Source organism: Orycteropus afer, unplaced genomic scaffold (genome assembly GCF_000298275.1).
Source record: "Orycteropus afer afer isolate SDZICR_OR568_19922 unplaced genomic scaffold, OryAfe1.0 scaffold00113, whole genome shotgun sequence".
Lineage (NCBI taxonomy): Eukaryota > Metazoa > Chordata > Mammalia > Tubulidentata > Orycteropodidae > Orycteropus > Orycteropus afer.
In genome coordinates this window covers 6,308,677-6,326,875 of record NW_006921700.1, presented here as the reverse complement: position 1 = coordinate 6,326,875, position 18,199 = coordinate 6,308,677, and the positions used below count along the sequence as shown (strand labels likewise).

The following is an 18,199-nucleotide window of genomic DNA, read 5'->3' as shown; positions in this document are numbered from 1 at the left end:
CATGGACGAAAAACACACCATGTAATCACATAGGAACAGTAACCAAAAAAAGAAAAAAGGGAAAAAAGAAAAAAAAACAAGAAAACCTGCAATATCTGGGGATAGGGCACTAAGAAAAAAAAAAGTAGGGAAGGAGAATAATAAATGAAGAAAAAAAATGGGAAAAATGCAAAAAGGAAAACAAGTAATGGGGTTAATCATGAGAAAAAAGGGAGAAAAGAAAAAAAAACATTTAAAAAAAAAAAAAAAAATTTTAACCAGGCACAGGGAAAAGAAAAAGTGCTGAAAACTAGGACCTGGTAGGGGAAGATTAAGAATAATAATTTAAAGGACAAAAGTATTAATAATATTAGTTGTTTTAAAACAGACAAATACAAGTAAACTAATCACCAGAAAAAAGAAAAGTGAAAAATAAAAAAAGGGAAAAAAAAATCGGTGGAGGACAGGGCAGGGCATCCTGGCTCAGTCTGAGCACAGACTGTGATGGAGTTCCTCTGGGCCCAGAAGGTAGGTGGAAGTGGGGGATGGCCACACCTCCGTTCACCAAGCGGGTGTGGGTTATAAGAGTCACAAGAGGAATGTCGTACCTTATCAGTCTTGCAGGTCCTGAGTGTCCCTGGGGTTGCTGAAAAGCAGAACATGTTCTCAAGCCCCAGAAATCTGCAAGAGCGCTGTCTCTTTAAATATCCAAAATAGTCAAGCCGCTTTTTAAACCTTCAAAATGGCGGTGCCCTCTGGACCGGCAAAAGTCCACAATTCAGCCCACCTTTCTCTTTACCTTCTCCGTTTGTTCCCTAGCCACCGTGCAGTCCCTGGCTAGCAGGGTGATTTTTAGGTTAATTCTTAGGTCCTACCACCACTCGGGAATCTCCAAGTGTCTGTGCCTTCAGGATCGTTGCCAGACCGCAGCTCCATATGTCTCCTTTTTTGGTATTTTCACGCAAATTCTTCTGCTAGTTGGGGGTTAGTCCACTTCTATATCCTTCCCTTCAAGGCTCAGGGGTCCAAGATTATCTTCTGTGTCTGTGTTAACTGTTTTCCCTTTTCTTTGTTGAAGAGGGTCTGTGCAATCTTTCTGCCTAGTCTGCCATCTTGCCAGAAATACTATTCTTTAATTCTTCACATCTACTCTAAATCATTTTACAAACATTGGGAAATATAATGAAGAAGCTCTGCTGATGTAGTGCCTGAGCCATCTGACTGCTACTCAGAAGGCTTGCAGTTCAAACCCACCAGATGCTCTGCAGAAGGAAGACAGGGCAGTCTACTTCCATAAAGATTTACTGCCTCAGAAACCTAGTTTATTTATTTTTCAATCCACGTTCACATCTACTCTAAATCATTTTACAAACATTGGGAAATATAATTAAGAACATTTCTTTCACCATTGTAGGCTATTTTCTCTCTCCTTGTTTTCTGCAAAACAAACTCACCTCTCCTTCACTACTTCCCCTTCCAAGTATCTGTGATCCATTTTTTTTGTCTCCATTTCCACTGTCATTGCACCTGACCCTGTGTTATTTCCAAAATCAACTGGTTGCACTACTCCCCTTTGCTTTCAACTGATGGTAGTACTGTACTTCTTTTCCTCAAAAGCTACTTTTTTCATCTAAATTCTGCCATCCATCTGTCAAATCAGATCTAAACACTTGTGTTTGGTTTCTTAAATATACATCACATTCTACGGTATTGCTATCCAACTTTATGTTAGCAGTTGTTGGGTGCCATCAAGGTGACTGCAACTCATAATGACCACACAGGACAGAGCAGAAGTACTTCCTAGGTTTCCTAAGTGGTAATCTTTATGAGAGCAGACTGTCAGGTCTTTTCTCTCACAGAGCGGATAGTGGGATTGAACTGATTTTTTGGTTGGCAGATGAGCACTTAATCATTGTACCACTAGGGTACTACTAGAGCCCAAAGAATATTAATCATTCTTTGTCTTAGTAAGAGTTATCGCTGATAAAAATCAGGATGAATCCTGAGGAAAAGCTGAGGTATCAGAAAGACCCACTATCATTTTTAAGCAAAGACTTTTAAGAAAGGACTTTAATTAACTTAATATAGGATCAAAAATCATCTGATCTGTTACTTCACTTCTTCAAATAATTTAACATTCTCAAAACTGTCGATTTTACGACGACTGTCACATTTGAAAAGAAATGCTCCTTATTCTTGTGTAGAAGGAATCTTAACCACTAGATACACCACTCTCACTATTCTCAAACACTGAAAATCCCTTAGTGTGTTTGGTTATTGTGTTTTGTTTTGAATATCTCACACAGAATGGCACAGTCTGTTCTGGGGTAGGAAGGAACAAATTCTAAAAAAACAACACAGAAAATGGCATTGTATAACTGTGGAAACTCCTTAGGTAAACTATGTCAGAGCACTTTCTTCCTCTATCCACTATTCCTGACTTTTCTCCTCTCTTCTTTGGTACTCCAATAGCACAATTACATCTGCTAAGTACAGTCTGCTTTTCTTCATGTAAATTTCTTTTGTTTCTTAAACTAGATTATTAACTTTCTGACAACTTCTTAGCAAGTCTTCAGTATTTGTCCCACAGTTAGCTAGGTGCCAAGCACAGAAAATCTCAGAGTTACTGAATGATTCTACATAGAGTCTACATAAGATATAAAATAAAAATTACTGCTAATTTAAAACTACATTACAAGCAGATTAAGACACCCCACACATCCTGTAAGTGACAAAAGTGATTAAATCAACACCATCAATTACTGTATCTTAGGCTTTAGCAACTCTACTGGTATTTTTCAATACTATTTATATTCTGATACAAGAAGCCAACTTTCTTATGTGTACTATTAGGTGTGGATTATCTGTAGTATTAACTGTGACAGATAATTTCTAAACCCAATGTTACTGTCCCTCTTTAATACAATTTATTTTAGCTCTCTTCTTGTTTAGTCATTGCATCATAATGTCATTAATTCCCAAATTCATTTTTATACGAAAATAATGTATTAAAAGTAAAACTCCCTAGAATATTGTGCTACTTTACTTACAGGACACATTAAGGACACACGAAGGCTAGTTGTAGCAATCTCACTATCAGGATCTGCAGTAAGTTTTTCTTTAACTTTAAAAAGAAGGGGAAAAAATAGTAAAAATCATTTTTAAAAATTATTACTGACATTGGAACAGAATTACTAGAAATACATATCGTGGTTTAAAATTTCCCAAACACTTCAAATTAGGTCAAGAAAAGAGCAAAAAAAGAAAAAAAACATTAAATATTATTAAAACTACGACTGTATTTCCAATATGAAGTTTAAAAATTATCAACTTAAAAACTCTAAGTCACATGTTTAATTGAAATTTTAAAATTTCTTTTAAAAAGTAAAATTGCAGGTAGGGAAGAGTTTCAAAACAAAAAGCTGATTAAGACTTAAGAACAAAACAACAACTAGGGAAAGAACGTGGATACAACACAGCAGCCCTGAGCTTCAATGCTTTTCTAACACTCATTCATTACTGTTTTTATTAGGCAGCATTGATTGTTTCCAACAATTATTAAGTGTGTTAGCAGAAAATACAAAAATATGCTTTTATCTCCTTTGGTAATTGAAAACTACTATGGGTGTGGTAATGTGTGTGTGATTTATTCACCAAGTAATGTACACAGTTATTGTACATACAAGCTAATGCATATATACCTCTTCTCCATCAGATACCTAATTCTCAACACTATTGTAGGGAGAGGCTTGGTAAACCTTTCCAGGCAGTGGAACTGGAATAAGGCAAGAAAAACTAGGGATGAGTTCTCTTGGCTTTCGGTTCTAGGCAAGACCAATACAGTGCTATTGAGGAGATCAGAAATAGCATGAGTATACAAGACAAGATACCATTTCAGCAGCTCTATCTGGGTCCCTCTTCAACCTAGATAAAACCTTGTCTCTTTTCTGGTTAATTGAGGCTCCCTTTTCAACCAAGAACGTTTTTCTCTTTCTCATTCAGTGGTATGGTAGATAATTTGGAGAAAACGATTTCTTTTCACAGAAAAATGACTTGTTCAAGTAAATTTATAAACTATAAACTATTTATAGTTTGTGTTACTAAAGAGTTTTTCTCTGCTTATAATTACAAATTATGAAAGTGAAATTACAAAATTAAACAACTAGAAAGTAAATACTGTTGATGGATATCAACATTAATTTTGCAAGAGAGCTTAGAATGTTTTTTAAAGTGTACATTCTATTATACACTAAAGGTTTTGAAGACTCAAATTCCTACTATCACGTTAATTCATGCATCAAAACTACCATTATACTGATGTTTACCTAAATAAGAGTTTTCATAAAAAAGTCAAAGATCAGGCTAGTTGGGATTTAAAATTGATCATCTTTGGGGTACACTAAAAGAAAGCCTTTTTGCTTTCCAGGGCTCCATTCTTAAAGCATGTTTTAACACAAAATCCATTTTACGTTTGTAGTAATTGTTCCCAAATTGTTCTTGTATTGATGTGTGTGAGACAACCCCCCCATAAAGTATCTCATATGCTTAGTCTCATAAACATTACTTACTTAGTGCTCTGGAATGATCAGGGTTTCTAATACCTTTCATTTTTAACCTCTGTAATAACATGGCTGATGTGAGCTGTCGTACAAGATATACAGACATGGAGTAATTCTACAAAGAAAGATAATCTGTATTAAAGATGAGAGATAATCATCTCTTTATTTACATAAAACAGCTAAGAAACTCTGGTTTCCAAAAATAACATTCCATATCACTTCCACAGGAAGATCAACAACTGGAAGTTAACAAAATCAACTCAGAACAAGGACCAATTAGCACTATGGTCAAAGTACTTGGTGCTAACCCAAAGGCTGGCAGTTCAACAAACCCAGCGCTAGCTGCTCTACAGGAGAAAAGATGGGGCAGTCTGCTTCCACAAAGATTTTACAGTTTTGGAAACCCTATGGAGCAGTTCTACCTCGTCCCATAAGGCCACTCTGAGTTGGAATTGACTCAACAGCAGTGGGTGGGGTTTGGATCTGAATTAATACTTTAAACCCAGAGTTCTAAAGTTCTAATTCTGGCAAAAGAGACTACCTACAACACATAACCTTAAACTAATCACCCAAATGAATCCAATATCAGCTTTCTTTTGAGAAAAGCTTCGATAAAGTAAATCCTGTCCCTAAAGTGGTATTTTACGGGGCAAAGGCAGCTACCATGGTATATAAGACAAATGATGAGATAACAAAAATAAAAAAGGCAAGAAAGTAACAGTATCCAATGCTGCACCTCTTAAACCTGGCTATTAAAAGAGCTGTAAGTAGGAGAGAGATAAATTTACCTAAATGCTAAAACAATCTATCTCACCATTTTACTACATATATTCATTCGACTGATTCTAAATAAACAAATCTCTTTTAATAGGTGCCAAACAAAATATTTTAAATATCATTCTTTCAATGTTTTGTAACCAGAAACAGTCTTTTTTTTTATAAATATCTGAATACCCAATATACTGTGCAAATTTTAGGTCAATTAATCATTTTAATTACAAGGAGAGAATATTATTCCTATTATATGGCAAAACTATAAGGTGTGTATTGTCCATAATCATTTATTTAAAAATCTGTAAGTTAATAATCATTTCAAAAAGACAAGCCTCTTCACGTTCACATTCCTCTCACTGAGCTTTAAAGCACTGACTTGCTCATTTAATAATGTCACTTACATATGCATACGACCCCCACTCTCAAGATTCCATTTAATCTTCATAATAAGCTGGGCTCACAGACTTAAAAAGCAAGTTTGCCAAAACAATGGCCAACCTGGGGTTAAACCAAGAGTTTTTAAATCCTTTTGCAATGTTTTACCACTGTACATTCAGTTCAAGCAAGTGAAAAATATTAGTAACGAGTGTCTTTTGATATACTGATGAGTTACAGTAAAAATTCAGAAATGAGAATTCTAGAGAACAATATTTAAAATAGTAATATTTTATTTTTAATACAATATCCTTTATTTCTAGTTCTGCACTTTCCTTGGTGATGAAACAAAAAAATTGCTCTTACAGTGTATGCCTCAGTTTCTCAATCCACAAAACAGGGATATTATCCTTCATTTCCATGATACAGAAATATTAAAGTTGAAGTTCAGAAATTAACTGAAATCTCTTTTCCCATTCTATCAGTTATATAAACAAGTAATTCTAAAATGAAAATTCCCTTTTGTATTCATCAGTACTGATAACAATCCATCAATCTGAGATTAAGAATCAGCAAAAAGCCAAGTTCAAAGCCAGGTGTAGAGGAAATAATATAATTCTAAGTAAATCTTTTTATAAGAGATGCCAACATGTTATCTGAAAGATAAGCTTTTGAAGACTAGAATAGATTATTTCTAATCACAGCATGTGTACATTTAGCCCATTCCCCCAAAGACTGAAGTAGTGTTCCTCTTGGAAAATAACCTCACCCAAAGTTTCCAGTTCTTAAAATAATACTTACACAGACACATACACACAGCAATTAACCTATTACCTTAAGAAACAGTATCAATACACATACACCTTTCCCAGGAAAATAAAGAAATGAACTCAAGCAATCTTAAGAGTTGATTACTGCTTTTCAGAGATTATATACAGAAACAGGATAAGTTAGAGCTAGCAGCCTAAGAGAAAGCACAATAACCCATCTCCCAGTGAGGTCATTTTCATACCACCCAGCAAAGAAAACCTTTACCTTTCCAATTTCTGATGCCCAAGAAATGGAAATCTGGTTTGGCACAGCTGAAGATAACCTAACTAAAGATGTGATATTCAAAGGGCGTCCAGGGCGCTTCTGTTCAATCCCATTCTTAGGTGGTGGAGCATAGCCCTGTAATCACAAGAAAGAAAAATAATTTTAACTTCACTGTAGGAAATTAAAGGCGGTCTGGTGGTGCAGTGGTTAAGCATTTGGCTGCTAACTAAAAGGTCAGTGGTTCGAATCCAACAGCCTCTCCATAGAAGAAAGATGGGACATTATGCTTTCATAAAGATTTACAGCCTTAGAAACCCAGTGGAGTCACTGTGAGTTGGAATCAACTTAATGGCAGTGAGTCTGTAGAGTCTGGGAGGATATTAAACATTTTCTCCAAGACAGATACAGAATCTTGCCTGAGTCTGATTACACCAATCTATTTTTATTTTATCTTGGAAATTACATAGTCCTTATCCTAAAGTCCTCAATCCTAAAGAGGAAAAGGATCTTTCAGACAAGCTATAAAACACTTCACAAATTCAGAAAAGCACAATAAAAAAACAAAGGTGTTTCTTCATCAAAATCAAGATGCTGACATCTTGCCATATTGGCTATGAATTGTCTTTCTATCTATAAGGAAACCAAGAATTACAGATAAAGTCTCACAGGAACTAAGATTTATACATATTCAAATTCTAGGGGTAGGAAAGAAAGAAAACAAACTACGGGAGTAAAACAGTAACAAATTAATTTCAAAGGAATTACTCAACTTTTGTGAGATTATAGAAACTTGTATTTTAAAAATGCTCTCCACTGCCTTTAAAACCAGGTCAAGATAGTAAAAATAATCAGTATTTCAATTTGTAATAAATTAGCTTGCTGGTTATAATAATACTGCTATTTATGCTTTGTTATATTTTTTTCATCACCAAATATTTATGTTGTTGAAAATATAACACAGCAAAAGACACCAATCCAGCAGTTTCTATGTGTACAATCCAGATTTGCAGGCAGGATGGCAAACTGTTGGCTGCTGAGGCTATCAAATCCAAGATGGACAGGCAACAAAGCAGGCCACTGGTTCAAGACCAGGAACTGGAGATGATGCCAAGCCAAATGCAGGATCATATATACTGGAAGCAGGCCACACCCTAAAGGCAATTCCCCTTCAAATGATTAACTGCTCACAGCAGATTCCACCATGGAAATGATTATACCACAGCAATGAAAGACTGTCTGATACATTACTGGAAAACTTTATGAATAGCCCTGAAATACTGTCCGACACAGTGTTGGAAAATAAGCCCCTTAGGTTAGAAGGTACTCAAAATACAACTGGGGAAGAGCTGCCTCCTCAGAGTAGAGACGACCTTAATGATGTGAATGGAGTAAAGCTTGCAGGACCTCCACTTGCTGATGCGGCACTACTCAAAATGGAAAGAAACAGCTGCAAGTATCCATTAATAATTGGAACATGGAATGTACAAAGTATGAATCTAGGAAAATTGGAAGTTGTCAAAAAAGAAATGGAATGCATAAAGATCAACATCCTAGGCATTAGGGAGCTGAAACTGACTGGTTTTGGCCATTCTGAATCAGACAACCATATGATCTACTATACCAGGAATGACCAACTGAAGAGGAATGGCATGGCATTCATCATCACATAGACTGTTTCAAGATCTATTCTGAAGTTCAGTGCTGTCAGTGATAGGATAATATGCATACGCCTCCAAGGAAGACCAGTTAATACGACTATTATTCACATTTATGTGTCAACCACCAAAGCCAAAGATGAGGAAATTAAAGATTTTTACCAACTTCTGCAGTCTGAAATTGACCAAACATGCAATCAAGATGTGTTGATTATCACTGGTGACTGGAATGCAAACGTTGGAAACAAAGAAGAATCACTGGTAATTGGAAATGGGTGATAGAAATAATGCAGAAATTGCATGATAGAATTTTGCAAGACCAACGACTTACTCATTGCAAATACCTTTCCTCAACAACACAAACAGTGGCTATACATGTGGACTTCACCAGACAGAGTACACAGGAATCAGATTGACTTCATCTGTGGCAAGAGGTGATGGAGAAGCTCAGTATATTCAGCCAAAACCAGGCCAGGAGCTGATTGTGGAACAGACCATCAACTGCTCATATGCAAGTTCCAGCTGAAGTTGAAGATAATTAAAACAAGTCCATGAGAGCCAAAATATGACCTTGATTATATCCCTCCTGAATTTAGAGACCACTGAAAGAACAGATTTGATGCACTGATCACCAATGCCCAAAAACCAGAGGAAATGTGGGATGACAAGAACATCACCCATGAAAAAAGCAAAAGGTCATTAAAAAGACAGGAAAGGAAGAAAAGATCAAAATGGATGTCAGAAGAGACTCTGCAAGTTGATCTTGAATGAAGAGTAGCTAAATGAAATGGAAGAAATGAAAAGATAAAAGAATTGAACAGGAGATTTCAAAGAGCAGCTCAAGAAGACAAAGTCAATTATTACAATGAAATGTGCAAAGATCTGGAGTTAGGAAACCAAAAGGGAAGAATACGCTCAGCATTTCTCAAGCTGAAAGAACTGAAGGAAAAATTCAAACTTCGAGTTGCAATACTGAAAGATTCTATTGTTCAAAATATCGAACAATGCAGGAAACATCAAAAGAAAACGGAAGGAATGCAATGCACAGAGTCACTGTACTAAAATGAACTGGTCAGTGTTCATCCATTTCAGGATATGGCATATGATCAAGAACCAATGGTACTGAAGGAAGAAGTTGAAGCTGCACTGAAGGAACTGGCAAAGAATAAGACTGCAGGAACAGACATAATACCCACTAAAATATTTCAACAGATGCCATGCCGGAATCACTCACTCGTCTATGCCAAGAAATATGGAAGACGGCTACCTGGCCAACTGACTGGAAAAGATCCATATTGTACCCATTCCAAAGAAAGGTGATCCCACACAATGCGGAAATTATCAAACAGTATCATTAATATCACATGCAAGTAAAATCTTGCTGAAAATATTTAAAAAAAATGTTTGCAGCAGTATATTGACAGAAAACTTCCAGAAATGCAAGCTGGATTCAGAAAAGGACATGGAACAAGGGATATAATTGCTGATGTACAGATCTTGGCTCAAAGCAAAGAATACCAGAAAGATGTTTTATTGACTGTGCAAAAGCATTTGATTGTGTGGATCATAACAAATTGTTGATAACACTGAGAAGAATGGGAATTCCAGAACACTTAATTGTACTCATGAGGAACCTGTATACAAACCAGGAGGCTGTTGTTCAAACAGAACAAGGGGATTCTGCATGATTTAAAATTAGGAAGGGAGTGCATCAGGGTTGTATCCTTTCACCGTACTTATTGTCTGTATGCTAAACAAATAATCTGAGAAGCTAGACTACATGAAGAAGAACGTGGCATCAGAATTGGAAGAAGACTCATTAACAACCTGCCATATGCAGATGACAAAACTCTGCTTGCTGAAAGTGAGGATGACTTGAAGCACTTACTGATGAAGACTGAAGACTTCAGTCTGCTGTATAGATTACATCTCAACATAAAGAAGATGAAAATCATCACAACTCGACCAAAAAGCAGCATCACAGTAAATGGAGAAAAGACTGAAGCTGTAAAAGATTTTACATTACTTGGTTCCACAATCAACACCAATGGAAGCAGCACTCAAGACATCAGACGATGTACTGCACTGGGCAAGTCTGTTGCAAAAGACCTCTTAAAGTACTGAAGAGCAAAGATGTCTCCTGAAGACTAAGGTGTGCCTACCCCAAGCTCTAGGGGCGTAGTATCTAAGGCATCTGACTGCTAACCAGAAGGTTGGCAGTTCAAATCCACCAGCCACTCGTCAAAGGAAGATTAGGCAATCTACTTCCATAGAGGTACTGCCTCAGAAACCAAAGGAGGGGTCGCTATGAGTCAAACCGACTCAATGGCAATGAGTTTGTTTTTGGTTTTTAACCCAAGTTATGGTATTTTCAATCACCTCATATGCTTAGGAGAGCTGGACAATGAACAAGGAAGACCAAAGAAGAGTTGATGCTTTTGAGTTGTAGTGTTGGCGAAGAATACTCAGAGTACCATGGGCTGCTGAAAGAACTAACAAATCTGTCCTGGACGAAGTACAGCCAGAATGCTCCTTGAAAGCAAGAATGGCCAGACTTCATCTCACTTACTTTGGTCACGTCAGAAGGGACCATTCCCTGGAGAAGGGTATCATGCTTGGTAAAATGGGGGGTGAGTTTGCGCGGGCAGCTTCCTAGAATACAGTACCGAGAGTGGAATGCTGCTCTGACAGATACCTAAAATGTGGAAACAGGAGTGGAGTGTGTCCTTGACCTGAGACCCTGGCAAAGAGACCCCGGCATACGACATGAGAAATGGCAGGAGCAGAGCTAAGAAACCGGCATGAGAAACGGCAGGAGCAGAGCCCAGAGACCGGCATGAGACAGTGACAGCCTTACCAGCCCATGGAGGAGAAAGCTGGATGCTATTGTGCAGGCGGCCACCTGGCGGAGTGGGTTGCCTTCAGGCATTAATTGGTAGAAAAGACCGGCATGAAATGGAGTAGCAGGTTGGCCGGTCCATGGAGCAAGAAAGTTGAGTGCTTTGGAGCAGGAAGACTTCTGGCAGAGTGGGCTGCCTTTTGCATTCAACAGCAGAAGTGGAGAGACTAAGGAAACAGGAAGCAGAGCTGCCTCAGTCTCAAAGGGTAGGAACATGGCCTCTGGAGGTGGAACCACCACAGTCCCCTAGGTTTCAAAGAGCCAGACTTTCACCAACTTTGTTCTGGAGTGTGGGGCTACTCATTCACGTGAGCTACTGGGATGATATCATAGCCACTGCCCAAGAGTGAGAGGGCAGGGCTGCCATGGCCAAGAGGGAAAGGAACGGGGCTCACCAGGAAAAGGGGGTGAGGTCGCCACTTAGGAACTAGGAGACTGGAGTCACGCAGTGAAGGAGATCTGTACAGATGCCACCCATTGAAAATCTATACAGGTGCCAAGTTGACAAGGGGTGGAATTGTGGTAATTAAAGTTGTATGTCAACTTGATTGGGCCTGGTTGAGTGGCTGGGCAGCTGGATGTAGTATTCCCCATGATGAGACTGGCAATCAGCTCCATGGTGGAATCTATGTGAGCAGCTGCTTTAGAGATGTGGTCTGCTTCCTGAATATAAGAAACAGCTTTGGGAATGGTCTCCAGTTTATGGCATGTTTGAACCTTGCATGTAGTTGAGTCATTGTTCAGCAGCCTGCCATGCTCTGCCAGTCCTGGGATTCTTAATGGACTTGAATCAGTGCCTTGCCGTATGGTTTAGTAACACCAGGACTGTGTCATTTTATTTGTTGACCTTGGGCTTATGAGCCTCAGCAGCCAGTAGCTGCCTGAGTGAAGAGATGCCTCTAGCTTCAGTGGGCCAGGAGCAAGAGGCAGAGCTGAAGCCCAAGGTCGAGGGACTTTCACACAGCCCCGAGAGCCTGGCACTTTGAACTCAGACTTCTAGCCTCCTGAACTGGAAGAGAATAAACTCCTGTTTTTCAAGCCATCACATTTATGGTATATTTCTGTCAGAGCAGCACAGAGGTAACCAGAACAGAGGGTCAGCGAAAAAGTGGAAGGTCCTCAACAAGATGGACTGACACAGTGGCTTCAACAATGGGCTCAGGTATAGCAAGGATTGTGGGGCTGGCGCAGGACTGGGCAGCGTCTCATTCTGTGGTACATGGTGTTGCTATGAGTCAGAGCTGACTTCATGGCACCTAACAACAACAAACTCATCATGCGGAATAACTACATTACAGCTGCCAAGCCACTCAAAATCAAAGCCCAGTCAAGCTGACATACAACCTTAACTACCAAAGTCCACCCCATGTCAACTTGGTGCCTGTATCTATCTTCTTAAACCATAAAGACTTGGGTGGCCCAATTCTCCTACTCCATTTTGAGTGACAATCTCACCTCCGTGGCCTGGCAGGCCCCGTTCTTCTGCTCTTTGGGCATGGCAGCCTCACCTCCTCAGCTTTGGGCAGTGAATTTGGCCCCATCCTACTTACACTCATGTACAACAGCTCCATACTCTAGAACTGAGCTGGTGAAGATTTGACTCTTTGAAACCTAGAAGGCTATGGAGGTTTCACCCTTTGAAACCCAAGAGGCCATGGTCCTACCCTTTGAGACTGAGGCAGCTCTTTTTCCCATTTCCTTGGTCTCTTGAAGAGGCTGGCCTAGCCTCTGTCCTGTCTCAGCAAGTATTATAAAGCTCTTCAGCTCTACCAGTTAGTGTATGAAGTAACCCACTCTGCCAGGAAACTTCCTGCCCAAAGGCACTCAGCTCTCCTCTCCATGGGCCAGGAAACCTGCTACTCTGTCTCATACCAGTTTCTTGGTTCTGATGCCTCTATTGCTCCTGTCTCTCTGCCATCTGGAGTTACAACTCTCCTTACTTTCTAACTGTATCTAGCTGCCAAGCCACTCAAAATCAATCCAAGTTGACACACAACCTTAACTACCACATCCACAGCTCAGGCCCAACTAATCCAGATATCCACCACAACATGGTACCCTACATATGCAAGTGCCCAAGTTCTGCCTTGCCTCTATGCCACCTGATGTGGTCCCAACAGTCTTTCATGGTTTTCTTGTTTTCTGGCAAAAGATTTTCCAGGTTCATCTTTTTCATCTGCCCTAGACCTGGAATCAGCCATTACTCCCAGGAGCCATGAATCCCTCTAATGGAAAATGGTATTAAATCTGGTTGCTAGAACTATTCATTAGTACTGAGTTGTCACTGCTTCTAGGTCACATCAGTGTTTATACTAACCTAACATGCAAGCCTAGAGAATAAAAAGTAACTTACAGGCAAAGGAAACAGCTTCCCATTTACTTTTATACATAGGCTATTGGGATAGTTGTCTTCTTGAGGGCAACTTGTCTCTGCCAGGCAAAGTCTACATAAAAACAAACAAAAAAAAACCCTTAAATAGTGTACTCAAACATGCTCATGTATTTCAACATGTATGACAATGCACACGTATTTAGCAAGTGTAAAATTAAGTAAAAGAAAATTTCAAACTCACCTCAGCTGAACTTGGACTGTATAATCTCTCCTTCCACCTGGCAAAAAATCCCTTTTGGAAAGAGAAATTAGGTTAAGAAAGTACAATGAGAATTGGTAGCAACAGTCCTGCCAGAAAAAGCATATTCCTACCTTTATTCTTATTCCTTCAAAGAGGAACATTCATTTACCTATAGCACGAGCCTTAATCAAAACACTGCTGTGATAACTTCACTTCCTTAACTTTTAAGGTCTTTTTAACTCACAGAAACTTTCATGATACAGAATTTATTTCAATAGGCATCTAATGTCAAATACAGATTTCGTTAACTTGGAAAACAAGCATCCCTAGGTTCTGAAAGAATTCAGTAAATTAATGTTTTTGCTTATGGTGGTTCTTAAAGTTAGGCGAGCATTCTAATCACATGAGGATTTTATTTTAACATAGAGGCCCACTCATCAGATATTCTAATCGGTCTGGAGTATGCCTTAAGCATTAGCAGTTTTCAAAGCAGCTCGGTGATGTCAACATAAAGCCCAAGATAAAGTAGTAGTGCCTGGAGCCTTCATTCTTCTCCATACCATGGGTAACTTCATAATTATGCATACAATTATGAACACAGAATGTCTTACAATTTGTAGATGAGAATCTAATAGAGTTCACATAAAATTATCTTCAGCTATAAATGCAGAAAATCTCAGGTACCATCTCTGACCTGCATATTAACAGTAACAAATCCATAGGTGATTAGAATGATTAGTCATTATCATAAATCCTAAATCTTGGGCTTTGTCAGAGAGAAGACTATTAGAGATCAGCCCCTTCCAGTGAAAATTGAAGTAGCATAGGCTCTAAATTGCTCTAATTGGGTCCGTCTTCTCACTGTCTCTAATGTCTACTGTAAGGCAGTAGAACACAGTAGTGGTCAGCTGGAGCTCTAAAATCCCAACCTGTATGGCCTTGGGCAAATCATTTAACTTTTCAGGAACTGAGTTTTCACATCTGCTAAAGATTGGAAATTACTGCCTTTACTATCATGGAGCTGCTATGATGCTTAAGTATGAGATGAAGAGTTAAGAGAGCACTGTAATTGTTTGAGCAAAAGATGAAGGTTTGAGAGCTATGTAAGCATAAGTATCACTGAGGATGATAAGAGAAGGGGAGAATCTAGGACGGTACCTGGGTTTTGGAATGGTGCAACTGGTGCTACTCACCAGCATTAGAGGAAAGAGTGGTGAAGAACAAGTTAAAGCATTTAATTCTCTCAACCACTTAGTGAAGTAGAGATTATGATTCCAATTTTACATATGGGGAAAGTAAATTCTGTGACGTTTAGTAACTTGACTGGGGGCACACAGACTTAAGTGACTGCATCAAAATTCTCATTAGTTATTACTCAAAAGACCATGCTAGCTGCCTCAAAGACAGAGTTGCCTTGAGTTTTAAATCTTTAAAGTGGTATAAAGGAAGAATCAGTGGAGAAAACAAATTGATAGGCTACACAGATGAAGAGTGGATAATACAAAAAGGCTTCTGACCAAGCAGATCCCAATGTCATTAACTGAAATGGGGAACACAGGAGCAAACACACCAAACAAGAATCTCTTTGAAGCCAGTTTAGTTTTCATCTTTGCACCACTGGTACCTAGAACATGGTCTGGACTATAGTATATATTTAATAAATATGTGCTGAATGAATAAAAGAACAAAAGATGAAAAAGCAGGTTTAGAGGGACAGCATATTCAATTTTGGATGCTGATGAGCCTCTGGGTCATCAAAGTAGAGGCAGTTAGAAAGGCCTTCAGAGGGAGGTATTGGTGATTATGCAGCCCACAATACAAAAAACAGACATTCATGGCTATAATCACGGAGTAAAGAGAATCACAGATTCTTGGGAACATGTCAGAGAACTCACTGTGAGAGACTGAGACAGGAGAATTAGAAAGAGGCAATGGTACCAAATGGAGGAAGTAGAGCTGAAGCCAAGAAGACAGTCAAACCCCATTGATCAACCTTCACAAAATATAATAAAAGGGACAAAAATACCTAAACGTGACTCTATTCAGATCTTACTACCATTACAGGTAAAGGGCACAAATTACACACACAGCAATGGTTCTCAAATTTACTACAATTTTGGAAATAGCTGGTGACCTTTAAAAACTACTGATGCGTGGGTTCCATCCTTAAGGTTTTTAATTTATGTGGTACGGGGTGAAACCTAGGTATCTGGATTTTTAAAAGCCTCCAGTTGACAGTAATATATAGCAAAGTGTGAGAACTACTAGACGGAAGTTAAATGACCCCATAAGAAGCCATCAGCTAAATCCAAAATGTGTAATATGCTATAGAGTTTAAAAAGTAAGAAGTGTTATAAAAAGAAAGTTTGATCAGATGAACCAGGGTTCACTGGGAGTGGCTGATTCCAGGGCTGGGAAAAGGAAAACAAAAGGTGAGCCTAGAGGATGGAGACATGTCAAAATGTGGTACATACATACATATTCAGTCAGTAAGAGAATGGAAGTCTTGCTACATGCTGCAGTATGGATGGAAAGGGCAAATATTATATGACGTTATATAAACAGACAAGAAAAGGCAAAAGCACAGAGACCAAAGTTTATTAATGGTTACTAAGGGCAGGAAGGAGGGAGGAGGTTAAGAGTGATAGATAAATCACATTAAGGGTAGAGTTGCCTACCCTTATAATAATATGAATTATTATAAATACCATAGTAATTACTGTCAATAAGTTGAATACCTGTAAAAAGCTTAATTGGCAAAAGTGTGACAGTTATATTTATAACAATGACAAAGAAAGAGTAGCTACAGGGGCAGCTTATGTACAACCAAACACCTCAAGGGACTTGGTTCCTTGGTATGGCAGTTTAGGAACATGGTTTCATAGGACATCCCAGTTAACTGGTCCAATAATGTGTTTCATGATTCTCTTCTACCTCCTTAACTGTCTAATGCCTAGGGTCTCAAAAGCCTGCAATCAGCCACCCAATGTACAACAATCAGTCTCTATTCACCTAGAACAACAGAGGAAGGAGAGTCAGGAAAGGAGGAGGATATGTATGTGTGGCTAATTGCCTCCATGAACAAATGCCTCCTTTGCCATGAAACCAGAACTGAACGGGGTCTGGCAAGCATTATTAAACTTTTCAGTCAAAGATTCTATGGAAGAATCCTGATCAAAAAGGGGAAATGCAGACCTGTATTTCATATTCTCACGGACTCTAGACTTTCTGGAACCAAAGATGGTGCTGAACCCCAGAAACTATAGCCCAGAGATAATCTTTAAGCCTTAAACCCAAAATATCCCACCATCATCTTAAAATTGAACAACAGTTTAGCTTAACTAGGAAAAAAAAAAAAAAAGTCTGTCTTTATGACATATAGGATCATACTGATAATGGCAACCTGAAATATGAGAGACCTTAAGGGTGAGAATGGTGTACAGCTAAAAGAATGTAATCAATATCACTAAATTATACATGAGAAACTGTTGTATCAATGTTTTCTTGTATGTATTCTCAACAAAATAAAAATAAATAAAAAAAAAAAAGATGGTGATATGTCAAAAGGACATAGAAGCTAAATCATTAGAGCTCCCAGTGTTCAAAATTGGAACAATTTGAGAAATAAAATAAATTTATAAGTCATATAGTATCCATGTGTCCACACTCATATACATAACTGAATGTGAGAGAAAGGACAGCTCTTCTTCATAAAATAAGAAGTCCAATTTGTAAGTATAAGAAAAAAAAAAGAAAGTTACCAATGGAACACCACACACAAATAATTGTTGCAGGCAAGAGTCAAGGATGTATGTTTGATTAGTGAGTGAAAGTTTGAGGAGAAACAGAGTATTTGCCTAGTCTCAAAGTATCCCCCTCAAGATATTTATAACAAAGGAAAAAAACAGTAAACTTACAGTGTAGTAATCTGTCAGACACCACCTTTAACCAAGTGACCAAGATTAACATCACTAAAAATAAGGTAAATGAGTATTATGTAGCCCATGATATGATACATGGAAAAGCACACATAACTTCTGTGATATTCTTGCCACAAAAGCATAACTTCAAATCTAACTGTAAGAAAACATCAGATACAAAGTATTTAGGCATAAATCCAACCAGAAAGACAAAAGACCTATAAAGAAAAAAGTACAAAATACTACAAGAAACCAAAAGAGACCTACATAAATGGAAGAATAAGCCATGCTCATGGATAGGAAAACCTAACACTGTGAAAATGCCGATTTTACCCAAAGCATTGAACACCAACGACCGAAAGCCAGATGAATTATGGGAAGATATCAAGAACATTACCCATGAAGAAAGCAAGAGATCACTAAAAAGACA

The 18,199-nt window shown here is 38.3% G+C and overlaps 1 protein-coding gene across 1 annotated transcript in view; it reads right to left on the bottom strand.

The window, feature by feature from the left end:
- The window catches only part of PIAS2 (protein inhibitor of activated STAT 2), a 69,023-nt gene that overhangs the window by 34,958 nt on the left and 15,866 nt on the right, over nt 1–18,199 (bottom strand). The window contains exons 3-7 of the mRNA XM_042781389.1: nt 13,850–13,900; nt 13,630–13,720; nt 6,723–6,857; nt 4,548–4,653; nt 3,030–3,103 (exon numbers count right to left, since the gene is read on the bottom strand). Of these exons, the coding sequence (XP_042637323.1) occupies nt 3,030–3,103; nt 4,548–4,653; nt 6,723–6,857; nt 13,630–13,720; nt 13,850–13,900 (457 nt within the window). The remainder of the gene's footprint in view (nt 1–3,029; nt 3,104–4,547; nt 4,654–6,722; nt 6,858–13,629; nt 13,721–13,849; nt 13,901–18,199) is intronic.